The 20,432-nt window shown below is 36.4% G+C and overlaps 1 protein-coding gene across 1 annotated transcript; it reads left to right on the plus strand.

The window, feature by feature from the left end:
* Window positions 1–3,033: 3,033 nt before the first annotated feature.
* LOC128549578 (integrin alpha-4-like) lies at window positions 3,034–20,401 on the plus strand. The gene is made up of 11 exons (XM_053526580.1): window positions 3,034–3,459; window positions 5,077–5,201; window positions 5,585–5,709; window positions 8,930–9,154; window positions 9,626–9,758; window positions 16,094–16,179; window positions 16,813–16,893; window positions 17,423–17,596; window positions 19,031–19,139; window positions 19,561–19,746; window positions 20,321–20,401. Exons 1-11 carry the CDS (start codon window positions 3,263–3,265, stop codon window positions 20,377–20,379), a joined length of 1,500 nt encoding a protein of 499 aa, XP_053382555.1. The 5' UTR covers window positions 3,034–3,262; the 3' UTR covers window positions 20,380–20,401.
* Window positions 20,402–20,432: the final 31 nt, after the last annotated feature.

Below are 20,432 nucleotides of genomic sequence, written 5' to 3' on the forward strand. Positions count from 1 at the left end.
CTCCAAGGCTTCCATAGGTATGCGTTCTAAATCCAGTTAGACCTCAGATTTTTCTGTTATTTCTCTTTTTATGTTCTGTTACATTTGTGTATTTTTGGATATTTTGTTTGTTGGTTAGAACACGACAGAAATGCCATATTCATTTATAATACTTTTTAGCAATGAATTATAAAAGATAATAGGTAAGGGTAGATTTCTTGGAAGCACAGCACCACAAACACAGCCTCAAAGCAACGCATTTGCAAAGTAAGCCCACAACAAATAGAAGCTGTAAACATATTTCAGACAGGTTGCTTCAAAACTCCAACAAGTATAAAATGCTTAATGAGCTTAAATAAAAAAATATATATATAAAAAATAAATATTAACTTTTTAACACGAATATCATTTTGTGCTGGTTTGTGACGCATTTACACTTTCGACACAGCAGTATATACTGTCATATTTTACGCGGATACCAAGCAAGTTCAAGCAAACAGAACTGTTTTGAAGCACTAATAAGACATTATTACATCATCTATAAAAGCAAATCTTTTAACCCTTACACTGCTTAATTTCTATAATGAACTTGGCCATCTTTCAATTAGAACAGTACTATTAACTGTTAAAAGGGATGTTTACCAAAAATATACTAGCTGAATGGCGAACAGTGCAGATCATGATTAGACAGCACCAATATGCAGGCTGGTCATGATCTACACTGGTCGCAAAGGCAGAATTAATCGTGTCCAGCCTGGTACATGGCCGAGCAAGTTGGGGCACTTGAACAAAGTTGAACTGTACTATATTTCGCTGAACAATTATTAAGTTATATAATTGAGCCGTGCCATGAGAAAACCAACATAGTGGGTTTGCGACCAGCATGGATCCAGACCAGCCTGCGCATCCGCGCAGTCTGGTTAGGATCCATGCTGTTCGCTAAAGGTTTCTCAAATCCCAATAGGCTTTAAAAGCGAACCGCATGGATCCTGACCAGCCTGCACATCCGCGCAGTCTGGTCTGGATCCATGCTGGTCGCAAACCCACTATGTTGGTTTTCTCATGGCACGGCTCATATAAATATTTACTGGTAAATCTCAATATCAAAACTTTCAAAACAGCAACATCTAAATTAAAGATAATGTTTTTTTCTTCAAAAGCATGTAAACTACGCAAATGATGCGAATCATAAGCGGATATTTTTTTCCTATTTTTAACAGAATTCGCTCATCTGACTTTGACTGTTTGATCTTAATTGTGTATGACACGTTAGATCATAAATGGTTAGATCGATCTGTAGGTTAGTGCCTTTAATACTTTTTCAATAAATGAGCCTGAAACACTGTTAAAACTAAATCGCTTTCTCAAAGGGACTGGACTGATTTTGGCTAAAAAATGATTGTCTTTTAAAACTGAAGGTTTTGTCATATTAGGACTTTTATAACATGAATGTTTATCTCCATTTTTTTTAATCCACATGATGCTCTATGCATTTGATCTTAGTCGTGCAGTTTAATTAGGAAATAGAATATGGAAATTCATGTAAATAGTACTCTTATAATATTATTTTCAGATGATAAAGAATATCAAACTCGGGGTTTAATTAGAAAATACAAAATGCTTAAGATATGTAATAATTTTACTTGACGTTTTCATTTGCCACAATTGTAAACAAACACTTCTTTTTGAAATAAATTTCACAATATTGAATTATAAGTAACAGACTTCATATTGTAATAGATTCAAGCTATAACAATACATGTACAGGATACAAATACACCACAATAAATCACTATTGTGATGACCTGTTGTCCCATAACCCTACAGGGGCCAGGAATTTTACTGCTATAGTGATAAGGTTAATTGCTTCGCAAGTAAGCAGGGGTCCTAGTAGTTTCTACTAGGAAAACTGGGCAAAAAGAACATACTGAATAAGTCATGCAAGAAAAAGAATCAATCACTGGCAGCAGGTAAAGATTGGAATATCCGGCACTCGAGTAACTGTTAAGGCGGTAACTCGGCTGGAGCCTCGTTACTGCCTAAACAGTTACCCTCGTGCCCGATATTCCCATCTATACCCGCAACCAGTGAACTTATGAACTAACGCCGCTCGTGAAAATATTGCATCTGGTGTTTACTCGTGAATTACTTAAAATCATGTATATCTTAGAGTGACAGCTTTAAACTTTATGAAAGATCACCTTTTCTTATTATTTCCTGTAGTTACTCAATAAATCTTAAAGCGACTTGCAATATAAGGCACGCATTTATGAAAAAGGCACACTTCTCCAGAACCATTTTTCAGAATGCATGTATCGGCAACATACATACACAGTAAGCATCTACCACCCTGTATATATATAACTGCGTGTTTCATATTTGAAACTTTTGTAAGCGTATCTGCACCTACATTTTCAGTCGGTAAAACTGTATAGGCTAACCTAGATATTTCACTTATTGATAATATCAGTGGCTGTGCAGTCCACTTAACATGAACAACGGACATCTTATACGTATTATCTATGGATGGTTATACACTTTTCAATCGGAAGTAAGTAATCTGGCAAATATTTATATTTCCTTTCCCTGGTTAAAGGTGATTGTCCTAACTTTCCATTACAAAGTACTTATATTACTTTTTACCTATCCCATTAATGACTGTACAAAATCTGAAATAGTACAAGTTAGACACGCTACAGTTAGCAATCATCAAAAATCTGCGTAACACCACAAACAGGCCTAGTGAACGCATTTTGTGTACACTTATCTTTGAAAAAAAAAATCTGCATTAAGTAAAACTTGAGACAAAAATAAACATCTTATGGAATGTACTATCAGGGAATTTTAATCACATTAACAACTATGCCTTTTAAATGAACATTTTAGAGAGATAGTTTGATTATTTAATTGATTAATTAATTGATTAAAGTTGCATTCTATCTATTAGATAAAATATTGCATATTCAAATGCGTTCCTATCATTATCGACGTAACTGATATCTATGCGCCAGTACCTTTAATATAAGCCGTTTTGTTCTAAACAGTAGCAATGTTTGCTGCACAGGCACATCTTCACGTTACAATGTTAGGAAATATTCATAAAAAATGTGACTAAAGTGGTAAAAATGCGAGTGGTTTGTTGTGTTGGATAATCTACATCTGATAGATTCGCTTTGATGCTTGCTCTATATAATTTACCCTTTAATAACAAATATATGTACTACTAGTTACCGTAAGTCACTCATCCATTTAGTTAGCTCAATAGTGACAAATATAGGGTAAAATGTTCGATTATGCAAACATGTTTTTATCAATTAATGTAATATCATATATATTTCTTTGGAGCGCTTTTGCCTGTCTGAGTGTTGGATTTAATATAGATATAAAGGATACAGTGACATTACGTGGATTTTCGGATCCTGGAAGTTATTTTGGATACTCTGTGGGTATAGCAGTAAATCAAAACACGGGAAATAAATGGTAAGCCAATTTTCACTACATTACTTGTATTTTACTTTATCTTTTCATTCAAATTTCGTTCTCTTCTCTATTAAGGTCACATAAGGCTTTAAAGCTTACGTTAAAACAAGAGAAGCAGATGAATTAATATAGTTAGAGAATCAAAGAGAGATAATCATAAAACAAAGCATTCGATAAAACTTCCTATGTTAATCAGTATTTTCAGTATTTAAAATTTGACCAATATTTGAAAAAAAAATTAATTATCTGAAATAGGATTTTGCACAAGAAATAAATATAATTTTGTTCATAACAAAAAAATAATAAATAAGATAAAATAAAATAATAATAAAATAAACTAAAATAAAAAAAAAAATAATGAGAACAAGTAAGTAGCATCATAAAACATAAATGTTATGAGCCTAAAACCAGCTGTTTTCTTTGTATTTTTATAAACATATAAGGTATAAACATGTATGATATATACTTTGTGTTATAAAGCAAGAAACGTATCAATATCTGATATATATGTTTGTTGTATGCACGTCCGACAAAGCACGGTTTAAAGATGATATATTTCTATCTATAATTATAATAATGTTTTTATTAAAATAATCCACTGAAAATCATATAAAAAAAATTGCGGTAAGTTACTGCGAAACATTTATAATTTGTTTTAAGGATTGATTGTCGTGGATTTCGCGGTTTAAGGAATTCACCATAATTATTCAATACCGACAAATACAGATACGTTCCCATTCACTTTATGTTCAAAAGTTAAAATCCATTAAAATCCACGAAAAATTCGAGCCATCAAATTAAATAATTTCACAATATTCCGTAAGTTAACAATGAATGCCCGGAACGTGCTAAGAATGAGAAAAAATGCTTTGTCAATATCCACTTATATATACACATAATTATAACATAAAAAGAGAAATAACTCCCAAATGCCAATTTTGACATCTTGCTGCAGATTTCCATTCTATCACGCCTCGGTTCCATAATGTGCAACACCACACGTATAATGACATACAATTTTGCAATTAAAAACATTTTGGTAATGTGGTATTTTTTCATGCTTTTTTTACGTTATCCGTGGTAGCTTCTCTCGAACATGACACAAAAATATTCCGTAAACTACGGTACATGCCTCCTTTTCTTTTAATGATTTCATTTTGTTTACATTTTTAGCAGTGGCCATTTTTTTTTATCAGAAAACGTTCCGGCTGTGTTGCTCTGTTGCAAAAGCGACCGTGTTGATAGTGATATTCTATAAACGTTTTGAAGACATTTTATCTATTCAGAAGTCGAAAATTTATATGATCATATTAATATAAGAAAAGGAAGTAAACTCTGGCCCGTAATTCGTTTAGAGTTGGATTTTTACCATGATAGGTAAAATTACCCGAACGGCTACTAAAGGCATGACAACTTCTTTAAATAACTCAGATGAATTTAGACACAATGTCTTTCTCACAATATGGATAACATACTCCTCGCCTGGGGATCGAGCTCATGGCCCAACAGTCTGTTGATCTGCGCTCTTCCAACCGAGCTCAGCAGGCGAGGCACCATTAAGTAACAAACATTGATACAAAGTATTTCAGAGAGATTAAATCATTTTTGCCACTACAGGATTTTAGTGGGTGCTCCTCGAAGTAATGATCCAGACCTTCCAGATGTACCGAGACCCGGTGCTGTGTTTGCCTGCACGCTTCCTTCACAAGGGAATTCAACGTGTACCAAGTTGAACATTGATGGTAAACAATTCATAGTCTAGATAAACTTCCTGGTCCCGGGTTCTGGGTTTTAGCCATCGCCGCGAATATCTGTTTTGGCGCTACATATTACTCCAAAGAACTTCTTTGATTACTCCTTATTCAATGGGAGTCCACTATGTTAGAGAATTTAAATAATCCTTCAGTGTATATTTTAAATAAATACACTATTTTTATAAATGATATTTATTCTTGTAATAATCAAGATTTTTTTTGCAGTAAATTTTAAACAATAGCATACAGTACAGTGATTGAGCGTTCAGTCCTTAACTCCGTAAGGTCTTAACTCAGTAAGGTATGAGTTTAACCCTTTACTCTAAGTATCACATTGCATGATATTAAATCAACAGGTTTTTTATTCTTAGAAACACAGGGACTTGATAACGTGAACTTTGGTGGAAGATCAGTTAATTTCAAGCACGGTAGAAATAATTCCTGGTTTGGAGGATCCATTGATGTTATGATGTCAGGTTCCTCTGATATATTTGCTGTAAGTATTATTACGTCACAAACTACATGTATAACAACGCAAAAAAGCTATTTCAAGAAATAGGCCTAAGTAAGCTAAGTTTTGATTGGCTGCTTCATTGTTTGGCAATTTATTGAAAAGCGTTTGCTTTGATTTTAGATTTATTAATATAATTATGGATGCGTCCTATATTTCGTAAAAATTACATCGGTGGACAGAAATGCGATGTGAGATTTCATATTGCTTATCAGTGTTGAATTTAGTCTACTCTCATAGGCAACGTTGCAGATTTTCAAAGTTAAGCAATATTTTTCGTTTTGCTTTCATGACTTTTGACGTTTGTTTGTACAGTCTTCTTTCTATTTATCGTTAATCATTTTTGACAATAATCTGTCGGGTCGTCAGGCCGCTTACTTAAGGCCGCTAAGCCGCAAACTTAAGGTCACTAGACTACCATGCCGATAAGTTGCCAACTCCTGTCAAGTTTCCTGAAACTCGAAAACATCTCATAAAACTCCACCACGCTGGTGATTCTGGGAAAATCCTGATATTTCTATGGAGCAGGTATTTTGTCGTTCAACGTATCTCGAAATTCATATTTCTCAACCTAACCCTACGTGCCACAGATATAGCATGGATATTAACACATGCATGATATACCATGCATTAACGTATCCGATCCACAAATAAGCAAGTTTTATATAACAACTTGCTGTTGAAAAATATCAAATATTGATGCATATTAAGCTCATGATAATTTTGGTTACATTTAACAATGTATTGTCTACTGAAAAAGAAAATATGACTTAAACGTAAAATTTTTATTTATTTCATTTCATAGCCTTCAGAGATACTTCAGCAGAAATCCAGTCATTACAGTGTAATATTTATCATTTCACAGTCACGAACATTGCTAAAATCATTCTTGCATATTATATTTGGTAATTTTATATCAAAACCATATATGGTCACCAGGCATCGAAGTTAACCTATTTGAGGATACAATTAATATTGCGACAGTACTCTCATATACTGAACATAATAATGAGTTAAAGCTATTTTTGCTTTTAATTTTGCCTTTTTCCAATAAGTTCAGTATATTTCTTTAAATTATTTGGAGTACACAAAGGTGGCAAGGGAGTGCAAATTTGCGAATTCCACATTGACGTGTGGGTACCAGTGTTGAGTTATCCATAGAAATCTCATTTTTGCTTATTTTTCTTTGAAACTACTATGGACCATTGCAGATACTATAGACTACAGAAAGACGCCTCTCCGGTCCTATGCACCTGTCGCTTTCCGCGCCAGATGTAGTGTAAATCGGCCAAAGCACCCAAATTTTATAGACCAAAAATAGCCTTACCGGGCCTCACTTTGAACTCTGCCATTCATCCATTTCTATTTTTAAATCCAATTTCGTAGTATATATGTATAGTACGAACAAAGATGTTTTAGCCTCAACCGGAAGTACGGAGCTAGGAATTTTAAAACACCCGCCATGTAGAATCATTAACCGTTCCACATTCCCCAGATTAAAGAATTAATAATGATAAATAACCAGTAAGATAGATATGCCTTTATATCTACCCTGACCTGTTTATACAGAAAATCGACAGGGGCCAAAACTACGAAACCGCTCCCCTGCCAGCTTAAGTTTTTTTAGATGTTTAAATAAAATAAAATGTAACCTGTCCTGAATCCTAAGACACTTATGCTTATATCAACTGAACAAAAAGTGTTGCCGTAACTTACAAGATAGCCGGTGAATAAGCCAACAAAAGTGCCGACCCCTCCACGCAGAAATCAGCCAAAATTTGCATTCTGAATCGAAGTAACCCCGAAAAACTATTCACTGCCTTTAAACTTAATTTAACATGATATTTACATTTTAAAGCCTTTCAAATGTTAAAACGATACACTTTTAACATAATTCTGGTATACAAATGCAGATTACCGTATTTAACCTATCGGGACACCCCTTAAAGGCCACCCATCCATCCTTTGGGGCCACCCCAGCCACTATATAGCTTGATGGCATTGCTAGATATAGACACATGTGCTACTTTTAAACAAAATGTCATAAATAGTCATTATCTAGGCACTATTTTCTTCTTTTGGTCGTTTTATGATACGAATCCTACTGGCTGGGGGTCCTTAGCTTCATTGTTATATGGCCACCCACTGCCATTTTGGGACTCGCCAGGCCGAATGTAGTATTCAGAAATGAATAAAAACCTCTATATGTTACAGTTCATTTCGTAATGGGTTTAAATAAATGCAAAAAGTCAATATTTGAGTGGTTTGAAATTCTGTCTATTTTCCTTAAGGTGGCAAGGGAGTGCAAATTTGCGAATTCCACATTGACGTGTGGGTACCAGTGTTGAATTATCCATAGAAATCTCGTTTTTGCTTACTTTTCTTTGAAACTACTATGGACCATTGCAGATACTATAGACTACATAAAGACGCCTCTCCGGTCCTATGCACCTGTCGCTGTCCGCGCCAGATGTAGTGAAAATCGGCCAAAGCACCCAAATTTTACAGACCAAAAATAGCCTAACCGGGCCTCACTTTGAACTCTGCCATTCATACATTTCTATTTTTAAATCCAGTTTCGTAGCATATATGTATAGTATGAACATAGATGCATACCCAGGTGGTGTGGAATGTGTCTGCCAACCACCACTTTATTTCCCTAATTTTCACTTGAAAAAATGTGGATGGATGACAGCCGCGCGTCTGGCCGACTTTTTGTTCTGATATTTATGTTTTAGCCTCAACTGGAAGTACGGAGTTAGGAATTTTAAAACAACAGCCATGTAGAATCATTAACCGTTCCACATTCCCCAGATATATTAAAGAATTAATAATGATAAATAACCAGTAAGATAGATATACCTTTATATCTACCCTGTCCTGTTTATACAGAAAATCGACAGGGGCCAAAACTACGAAACCGCTCCCCTGCCACCTAAACTTAAGGGAGTTCTGCATGATTAATGAACCGGAAGTATAGCGTGACGTATCTAATATGGAAAACGAACAATAAAATCCCGGACCCGGCATACGGAATGGAAAATCATCCTGAGCATTAAGGCCAAAGCGTGTGTAGATTTGTGATGCAGTAATGTTACCCATCATTGTTCGCTCTTCTTGTTTTTCACTATATATATATCATAATTATACTTCTGTTGGAATGAACGTAGAACCAAGTTTAATGAACTAAGCACAATCGTTTCAGACATGCGCACACAAATGGTATAACACGTATTTTTATGAAGAAAGAGACTTTATCTACATGCAAGGTTTGTGTTATGAAGTTCCTCTTGATTTAAACATGGCAAATGTGAAGAAGATACCTGCTATGACGAGAGATGATTTAAGAACAATTTACGTGACGGGAGCTGACAAAACTGTGTGGAACTTCGGATTTGCTGGGCTTGGAATATCTGTTCATTATACTAAGGTAAGATTTCATGATTTTTTATTGTAAGCATTTGTTAATTTGAAAACAGAACAGCGGTCCGTTTCTAACCAGTACTGATAACAGAAATAAAAGATCAGTTATTTTTCAGTATAAATGGGTAATGTGCAAGACGGGTATTTTCGTTTTGATTGCATATCTATCAGGTCATGTTGGACTTTTAAATACATTCGGTGCAATATACAGTCCTTCCAAAGTGACATTTATATACTCGACACAATTATTTCCCAATGAGCGTGTCGTAGTCTTGTATTGAATGAAAACTGGCATTGCACATCACGTTTTCAAACTATTGAAATGCTCTAAAGTACTGATGATTAGGTCTAAAGATTTAACTGTTTACATGAAATATAAGAAAGAACTTTTATAAGTATATAGATGATAGATGTAACAAGAAAACATTAAGTGCCATTTAGCCGTATACACCTATTTAGTGTATTTGAATGTTTTCAGAACGCGGATCACCTGTTGTTGGGGGCTGCAGGAATTCTTGATTGGATTGGTGGGTTCGTGGATCTGGAAGGCCAGCAAGTAAAAATCATGCGGAATGCCATAAACACCACTGACATTATCAGACCATACATAGGTAAACAGAAAATGTACCAGTAAACTACAATTAAAATATTGAAATCAGAAGAAAATTACTGTAAAATCATAAATTAGCTAGCACGGAATTTCGTGGGTTTTGGACAAGACGGCTTTGTGGGGATATAATTCGTTGATTTTATCTTTAAACATAAAATGAATAGGAATTTACTGTCTCGTTGAGATTAAATTTTATGGATTGACTGAATCGCAAAATCCACGAAAAATTAGACCCCCGCGAAAATTTATGATTTCATAGTATGGTAGTTAGAGTAAGGTTGCCTTTGTTCACAGATGGTTTTCATCAAAAGTTTGACGATTTATATTAAGGACATTTGTTTGTTTCGGAGGAAGTATGAAATTAATGTTATTTAGGAAGCATTGTAACCAAAGCGTTCTCTATTTTTGCGTGGACGGATGAATATATAGACACGGCAAGAAGTCCACGAAAACATTTCGATACGCTCTCGTGATATTAAAAGAATCTTTCACTGGTTGAAGGGTAAGAATGGAAATATCTGACTCGAGGGTAACTGATGTTAACGAGGCTCTCCGCCTCGTAACCGCCTGCGCAGTTACCCGATAGCCAGATATTTCAATCCGCACCTTCAACTAGTGATAGATTCTTTTTCTTGCATGTTGTATTTTTAAATTAATGGAGGAAATAAAGTAAAACGAATGTCTTTCTTTTAAGCACACATTTATTATAGTAGCGTATGAATTTACGCATTCATTCATAAAGTACAGCACTTGACTCATCTTACACGGCAGGGTGTAAGAGGAGTTATTCCAGCACTGGTAAAATCACGAGAAAATACTGCCCGGCATGCAGGAAAATTCTTTCGTATCTCAATTTATTCAACGACAAAATCACTGATTGGCATATATATAATTTCTTTATTAACACCGTTATTATAAGTGATTTAGAAATATGCAGACGCTTCAAGTGACGACCGGATGTACTTATAAATAGATAAAATCAGTGTTCGGAAGTCATCGTAAGCCATACTTAATTGAATTTAAGCTATCATCACAGGATCGCAAGGTTTCTGGCAGTTTAATGCATATTTTGTTTAAACAGTTTTATAAGTGCAAGCAATATTAAAGTTATCAGACAACGATACTGTTGTGTATGATGATAACAATATGTATGATGATGACGATATGTAAAAGTTAGTCGTTAATAGGTGTTAGATACGTTCAAGAACGTTCGATGTTTTATCAGATATTTGGCAATTCCAGCCCATACCTAACAACTGGCGACGAGATAAAAGTAAAAATCGGTGGATTGTCCACCTCGCCAATTATTTAAGTCAATTCTAGACACATTTGTCCAGGACAATTCCAGTCACGGACGGAAAGGAAAAGTGTTGTTGTACTCGGATAGGTCAAACATTCGGATACAAGTACTAAAATACAAATGGCTTTCTCAATCGGGAAAATAGACATTTCAAATGAATCATGGCAGTGCTATCAAGAGAGACTGGAACAATATTTCCTAGCAAATGAGGTGAAAGATGAGAAAAAAGTACCAGCATTGTTAGCATTAATTGGACCGAATACATACGCAGTTTTGAGAGATTTAGCGTCACCTGACCTGCCATCGACCAAATCCTTTGCTGCATTATGTGAACTATTAAAAAAACACTTCAACCCGCAACCGCTAGTGATCGCTGAAAGGTTTAGGTTTTACAAACGAGACCAGAAATCCGATGAATCGATAAAGGACTTTAATGTTAGCTTAAGGAAACTATCCGAACATTTTAATTTTGGAGATAATTTACAAGAGGCGTTAAGAGACAGATTCGTATGTGGACTTAAGAATGAAAACATACAGAAGAAGTTACTTAGTGAAAAAGATTTAACTTATGACAAAAGCGTAGAGATAGCAATCACTATGGAGCTGGCCTACAAAGATGTATGTGAAGTGCAAGGGAAACCAATGTCAATAAATAAGATGTCAGCAAAGAGAAGTGAACAGAAAAAAAGACAGTTCAAAAGTCAGTCAAAGGACACCAAACAGTCGTATAAACAGGAAATGAAGACAGCTTGTTTTCGTTGTCTACGTAGAAATCACACGCCTGACAAGTGTAGATTTTTTGAAACTACATGTTTCACATGCGGAAAAAAAGGACATATCACACCAGCGTGCAAAAGTACTAAGAATAAAGCGAAAGTTCATACGGTAGAATGCGATAGTGAAGAAGAACTATATAGAATGAATTCACAGTCGGAGGCTAGTAGTCGAAGCATCATTTGGATAACTCCAAAAATAGAAGGGATAGAAGTTGATATGGAACTAGACACTGGTGCTGGTGTGTCTGTGGTAAATAAGGAAGATGTCAAGAAATGGTGGCCTCAAGCCACTCTGCATGAGACTGATTTAAAGTTAAAGACATATACTGGTGAAATAATCAAGCCATGTGGTATGTTAGATGTAAATGTTGAACTAGACGACCAACAAGCAGAACTGAAGCTATACGTTGTCGCGAAAGGAAATAGACCAATTTTCGGGCGCGAATGGCTCCGATACCTGAAACTAAACTGGAGTGAGATTAAGACGCTTCAACAAAGTTACAACTCAGGAAATGTGGAAAAGCTAATGAAATCAAAGTATGGGCAACTTTTTGACGGTGGTTTAGGGCATGTTAAAGATGTTAAGGCTACTTTGAAGTTGAAACAGGACGCTTCACCCCGCTTCATGAAAGCTCGTCCAATACCACTTGCGTTAAGATCAAAGATTGAGAAGGAGTTAGAATCTCTAGTAGAAACAGGCGTCTTAGTAAAGGTTGACCACAGTGATTGGGCTACACCAATAGTTCCGGTACCCAAGTCTAACGGCGATATTAGAATTTGCGGTGACTTCAAAGTGACTGTAAATCCACAATTAGAAGTTGATCAATACCCTTTACCGAGAGTCGAAGATATATTCGCGTCGTTGGGGAACGGAAAAAAGTTTTCCAAGATTGATCTTAAAAACGCCTACTTGCAACTTGAAGTTGACGCAGAAAGTAAGAAACTCCTTACTTTTAACACTCATAAAGGATTGTTCCGTTATAATCGCTTGGTATTCGGAGTCGCACCTGCAGCAGCCATATTTCAACGGTTGATAGAACAGATTGTGGGTGACACACCTGGAGTGCAGGTTATCTTAGATGATATGATCATCACAGGTTCTACAGATGAAGAACATCTAGCCCACCTAGAAGAGGTACTACAGCGCTTAGAAAAATATGGGTTCAAGTTGAATGTCCTGAAGTGCGCTTTCTTTCAGTCGCGAATTGAATTTTGTGGTCATGAAATTGATGGTGATGGGCTTCACAAAACAGACGAGAAAGTGAATGCCATTGTGAATGCACAGGTCACGAACTTAAAGGAACTTCGGTCATTCCTTGGGTTAGTTCAATATTATGCAAAATTCCTGCCCAATTTAGCTACAGTTCTACATCCGTTACACCAACTCTTAAGAAAAGACGTGAAATGGGTTTGGTCCAAATCCTGTGAAGAGGCTGTACAAGAAGTTAAACAGTTGATAACTTTAGACTGTGTTCTCATGAACTACAATCGAGAACTTCCGGTTCTGCTTGCAAGTGATGCGAGTGCGTTTGGAATAGGCTCGGTGCTTAGTCACAAGTTACCTGATGGGACAGAGAGACCAATTGCTTTCGCGTCTAGGACACTTAACAGTGCCGAAAAAAATTACAGCCAAATAGATAAGGAGGCGCTAGCACTAGTATGGGGCGTAAAGAAATTTAATACTTACTTGTATGGGCGCAGGTTTATACTGGTTACAGACCACAAACCACTTACCTCCATTTTTAATCCTTGCAAGACATTGAGCAGTACCACAGCGGGTAGGTTACAACGGTATGCGGTATTTCTGTCCGGTTACCAGTATGACATCCAGTTCAAGTCAACCAAACTCCATGGGAACTGTGATGCTCTCTCACGTCTACCACTCAATTTAGGTGTTCCCATTGGATCAGACATTACTGATGTGTACTTACATAACGTGCTAGAAGCTATTCCATTAACTGTAACGCAAATAGCAAGTGCTACGCGTAAAGATAAGACTCTTTCGCTAATCTACGACAAGGTACTTCAAGGTTGGAGTGATACCAAACTTGACGATAGTTCACTGGATCCATTCTGGCACAGGAGATACGAACTTTCACTATACCAAGGATGTCTTATATGGGCTAATCGTGTTGTTGTACCTGAAAGCCTTCAACGCCGGGTTTTAGAGGAACTACATTCCGGTCACTTGGGTTTAGTAAAAATGAAATCAGTTGCACGCAACCATGTTTGGTGGAAGAACATTGACGAAGACCTTGATTCGTTAGTGAAATCTTGTAGCGGTTGTGCGCGTAACAAATCCAGCTCAACAGAAGCTCCAATACACCCATGGGAGTTTCCCAAAAAGCCTTGGAGCAGAGTACACATAGACTTCGCGGGACCATTTCAAGGACATATGTACTTTGTTGCAGTAGATGCTTATTCTAAATGGCCGGTCGTTAAAATAATGCACAAAACCACTGCTACGCATACAGTAGAGGTATTGCGCGCTATCTTTGCGGACTGTGGCATCTGTGACGAGATAGTCTGCGATAATGGACCACAATTCGTGAGTGATGAGTTTCGATCATTTCTTGTGAAAAACTGTGTTAAGGTTAGATATAGTGCACCTTATCATTCAAAAACAAACGGTTTGGCCGAACGCTTTGTGCAAAGTATGAAACAAGCTCTTAGAGCCGCGAAAAATGACCAAGGGACTGTTCAAACCAAGTTATCCAGGTTTCTACTTGCTTATAGGAATGATGAACACCAGACTACAAGAACAAGTCCTGCAAGTTTATTTTATGGTCGAAATTTGTCTACCAGACTTGATAAAATGAAACCTAGTCTAGAAAAGAGGGCTGAAAGTCAACAATCTGCAATGCGTAGAAGCACAAGGGATCGTAATTTTGACATTGGAGATAATGTGACTGTACGTGATTATAGGAAGGACCAGGATAAATGGATTCCGGGGACGATTAGTAGTAGAACAGGACCAGTTTCTTATCGTGTAGAGATCGCACCTGGAGTTACATGGCGGCGTCACGCTGATCAGATACGTAGTTCGAACTTGGGACTCTCATCAGATCACTCAGTGTCAGATTCATCTGTTGTAAAGGCACCGATATTTGAAAATGACAATAAACCAGTTTCTGAACAGTCATCGTCTAGTCAGTCGTCATCTAGTCAGTCGTCGTGTAGTCAGTCGTCATCTAGTCAGTCGTCGTGTAGTCAGTCGTCATCTAGTCAGTCGTCGTGTACTCAGTCATCGTCTAGTGAAACATCAGTCAGTGATAAGAGAACATCAGTTGTCGAGGTACCCCAGTCTGAGGACATAACCACTTCGGAGAAGCGTTACCCTACAAGAAACCGTAAAAAAATTGAAAAACTAAATTTGTGAAAAGCTACAAAATTATGTATATGACTGTTCGATCATAGCATTATGACTGCAGAGATATATACCATCTTATTATGTTTGTAACATGATTATTATTCATAAGTGTATAACAATTGTAGAGTTCTATCTAAGTTGCATAAAAAAAAAGTTTTAAGTTCAGAATACAATGTATTTTGATGGAATCGATAATATACACTTTACATACCAGTTTTATATGTAAATGTTACAGTGGTCTTGGAGACTTGGTTTACTAGTATTCTTTCCGTTTTGGTTAATATTTGTACATTAAGATAAAAGGTACAAGTTTTAATTAAGTACAAGGGTATGTTGTGTATGATGATAACGATATGTATGATGATGACGATATGTAAAAGTTAGTCGTTAATAGGTGTTAGATACATTCAAGAACTTTCGATGTTTTATCAGATATTTGGCAATTCCAGCCCATACCTAACAGATACAATTAATGGTCATATTGCGATTTTCCAGCTTTGATGGCGGAGGAATACCACAGGTGCCTCTCTGTGTATTATTTCATCACGAGCGGGCACCTGGGTAGAACCACCGACCTTCCGTAAACCAGCTGGATGGCTTCCTCACATGAAGAATTCAACGCCCCGAGTAAGGCTCGAACCCAATCGGTGAGGGGCAAGTTATCTGAAGACAGCGACCTTAACCACTCAGCCACGGAGGCCCTTTTGTTAGGCGGTATTTGTATGTTCTGAACAGAAAAGACATTGTTTTTCAAAATTGTGTACATCGTCTTATCTATATGTAAAACATATATAAAATATACAATCATTTTAATGAGGATTGGACATTCTATTTGTTTTTCCTCTTCTACATGATGCGTCTTGAACAATGATGAGACTTGTTTTGTTTAGGGTATTCCTCCACAAGCGGTATGTATTTTTCTGACGATCAGACATATCTCGTCTTTGGAGCACCGAGAGAAGAAATGAGGGGCATGGTTAGTTGTGCACATAGCAAATTATTTAATCTATAAACTGTTATCCACTTGTTTGAAGTACATGTATTTGATAGACAACCTGCACCTTATTCTGCCATTGATACAAATCCATTATTTACTATATCCCTCTATATAGGTCTATATTTGGGCAAATTGCACTTTTCACGTATTGTTATATTACGAATCTGCTACGTTTCTTTGATTCAACTCTTGATAACATACTACTAATTAGTGGCATTTTCTCTCTATCCTCACTGTACAAATCAGCATTTACAAACAAAATATTTAGTATGCATCAGACATATTTTTACTTCTTTACCATTCATGTAGACTAGTTCTACAACTGAATTATAACAAGATCAAACATTTACAACGAGATTTTTAGTTTCTCTGTACTAGCATTTGAAAAATAAAACGTATATTGTTTTTAAATTCCATTTTTTAAAATTTGATTTGAGCTTCTCCACAACATATATACACTAGGTTTGTTCATGTGTTTGTCGGTAGCAAAGTCTTTTCCTGGATAATGTCATAAACGGTTTGGAGAATATTTGTATTTCAGTGCTCTTCAAATTTGCATTTCAATATCTTTAAAGTATAAAAATCATTGATAAACTCAACATCACATTGCAGGTGTTGTTCTTCAGAGCGGGTGAAGCTCAGCACAGTTTACAAAATACTGCCAAGGTCTTAGAAGGTAGAGAGAACGACAAGGTACATGTAATAGAAATACATCTTATTTCATTATCATTTTGTTATATTTTATAATGTTGTCATGTGCTAAAACATGTTGCTGATATTGGTGTTACTTACGACTACAGATTTGTTGTTTTCGTCATTCTTTTAATGCTACCATACATGCCATGTGGACGGTATTATGCAATTCCACTACCGTCCATGAATAGACACACAAAGAAACTGAGCCTGCAACATTTTCATTTTTGTCGTGTTGTGCGACCTATGAGGTTTTCACTTGCATAATGCTGGTCCTAATGTAGACTATAGCTACTTGCTGTACATGTGCTTATAGTGCTATATGACAATACAGTTGCTAATTAAGTTTTACTAGTTATTATCCATTTTGTCCCAATTACAATGTGGTTGCTGATGCTTTGTTGAGTTTCGACTGCATATACATTTTTAACCGCAATGTGCAAAAGTTGTATTTTCGTAATTTGATAACGTCTTTTGTCTAATTTAAAATTAGATTTTCACACATTATAACTTGCGTTTATTTTTCAAGACTTTACCTGCAAACGCTTATTACGGAGCTACGTTATGCACTATGGATGTAAACAATGACCAGAAAGATGACCTGTTTGTAGGAGCCCCAATGTACAGTCCTTTTATAAATGACGCTTTCACCGAAGAGCAGCTGGAAACGGGAATGGTGTTTGTGTATCTTGGCTCAAAGACGGTACAGATTTTGTTGCCTAAACAAAGCAGTGAAGAATAGATAATTGCTAGCAACGTGTAACAGAATTTAGGTAGTGGATCCGTAATGACAATCGATGTTTCTCATTACAGAGCTGGTGCAGCCGTTCTGCGCATGCCCGGAATGATTATCAATAGGAGCGCACGGCAGAATTACGCAATTTTTTGCATGCCAGCACGCATTTAATGTATAATATGCATAATATACTGACTAAAGGTTAGAGTTAGTATCACCACGGTTACAAAATATATACATGTAAGATATTTGTTTCGGTAGCCTAGTGGTAGAGCGTCCGCTTCGAGTGCGGGAGGTCGTGGGTTCGATCCCCGGCCGCGTCATACCAAAGACGTAAAAAAATGGTACTAGTAGCTTCCTCGCTTGGCGCTCAGCATTAAGAGGATAGTGCTAGGACTGGTCAGTCCGGTGTCAGTATAATGTGACTGGGTGGGGTATCATGCCACGTGTCTACGGCGTGATATTCCAGTGAGGCAGCACTATAAAATTGGGCATTGTGCTCACTGCTACAAGTAGACGACTGAAAAATTGTTGAAAAAGACGTTAAACCCGAACACACACACACACACACACACGTTCAAATTTAGTTAATCCGGTATATACCGGAGTCTGTAATATAACACGGGCATTTCCGTTCGATTACGTAATCTCCGTATGTACTTTCGGCAATCTCCGGCTGATATGAAAATGAATTTTCTGTTATGACCGAAGGATGCCGAAACCGTATACGGAGAATACGTTATAATGCGGAAATTGCCGATTGTCAACACGGGTCCACTACAGTACGTTATTGTGTTTGGATAATAATGCCAAACCATATTACAGGAAAAAGTCATAATATGATTGGTTGTACGCTTTTCTCTAGAATCAGCCTAATCCATAGATTGAATACATAAACATGTCTTCAGCCAATAATTCTAACACGACCAGCTAATAATCTACGTACTTATACTCGGGTTATTCTGCAATAAACCGACATTGAACTATGCTGTGCGCACCGTGCTTTAACCATTCCATTTATACACACTGAGTGTAAAATGTTCCCTAGAAACTAACGGTCGTCACCCCTTACGCGGGAGGAAATTTCAAGTCAAATGCTGCTGCGTAGCAGTCAGTTGTAATTTACATTTGATGAAAATATTCCTCTGATTCTTGTCTGACTGTATTTGAAGAAAGTCGTGTTAGAATCGAAATAATATAAATCTACATATGATTAATCGTAGAATATCTCTCGTTTTATCGTTCTTATGAGTAGAACTTTATCATTCAGGCCTTCCTTATGCACGAAGAAACAGTGGCTAGAGGGGCGCCTGTGGACTTCCTCTGCCATGAAAAGTTGGAAAAAGTAGCCACATGACATAATTTGTGTCGGTGTGATCAAATGTTATTTTGTTATTTCAGTTTATGGGATTTCAGACACCACCTCAGATATTAAAGGGAACCCAGTCCTATGGCAGATTCGGAAGTGCCATCGCTAACCTTGGCGACATCAATTCAGACTTTTACGCAGGTTTGTACATCCGGAACTGTTCGGAACTTTTTCCTTCAATTGAAAATAAAATTTGTTTGTTTTAAGCACTTCTGAAAGACTGCCTTACAGTAAAACTTTTAATAACTGAAAGTAATTGATAATATTTGATAATAATTGGAAACACACGTACTTAGTAGTATTTGGTACCTATTGGTATCTATTGGTAATGTGCAATTAGTTATTTATCAGTATTATATATGTTAATTAGCAAATGGCATATTATGTTGACATTGCTACTGAAGTCTGCTGTTGTTGGTGATGGTTATGATGTTTTTGCTGTTGGTGGTTGTGGTAAAATTAAGTTAATTTCCTTGCAACACTTCTAATGTAAGTACAAACTTTGTGATACTGGCCATGTTTAGAATTTAAAGCACTAGCATGTTTTGTTTCATTATTTCAGATATTGCAATAGGTGCACCTTATGAAAACAATCTAAAAGGGGCTGTGTATATCTACAATGGCTACACAGGCGGTGTTTGGCCACAATACTCCCAGCGTATACTTGCTTCGGAAATTGACACTGGGTTGCGAGGTTTTGGTATTTCAATTTCATCTGGAAAAGATGTGAACTTAGACAATTTAAACGGTAGCAATCCCTGTTAAATTACACTGTATACATTTATTGAAAGGTTTGCAGGTCAGTTATTTTGACTGTTCTATACTATTCTAGTCGGGTATGATAACACCCTATATCCGGTCAAACCTGTATTTAAGGTAAACCCTTGGTAAAGATAAGAATGGTCCTCATTTACATGGTGATTTTTATTCACAGTTAAAATACACTGTAAATGTTTAAAGCAAACTCGCTCACAGAATGTGTATTTTCTGTTTTATTTCAAAGGTTTCCTACTTTCTGCACAATATTGTTGGTTATTAAATTTTAATGATAGAAGAATATCTTGCAAATACCTTACGTTTAATAGGTTTGTGCCATCAGTCACTTTCAGGGTACTCACTTTTTATGGATGTTTGAGATAAATTAGTTTCTGCCTAAAATGGGTAGTTACTTGCTTTAAACATGTCAAAATACAATGTAAAAGCTTAAACAGGAACCCAAAATAGCGATCTTTAAAAGCAGATGGTCTCTGTTTAAAGGTGATCTTTGAGACTGGCCTGCCTGTATTATGGAATGCTTTGCAAAATTTGATTTCTAATTTTAGATATGGTTGTTGGTTCCTATCTCTCAGACAAAGCCCTGGTAATGTTTGGGCAACCATAGTCCCTGTACATCCCCAGATGGAAGTGCCGAAAAAGTAAAGGTTCATTAAACTA

The sequence above is a fragment of the Mercenaria mercenaria genome, chromosome 16 (assembly GCF_021730395.1).
Source record: "Mercenaria mercenaria strain notata chromosome 16, MADL_Memer_1, whole genome shotgun sequence".
Lineage (NCBI taxonomy): Eukaryota > Metazoa > Mollusca > Bivalvia > Venerida > Veneridae > Mercenaria > Mercenaria mercenaria.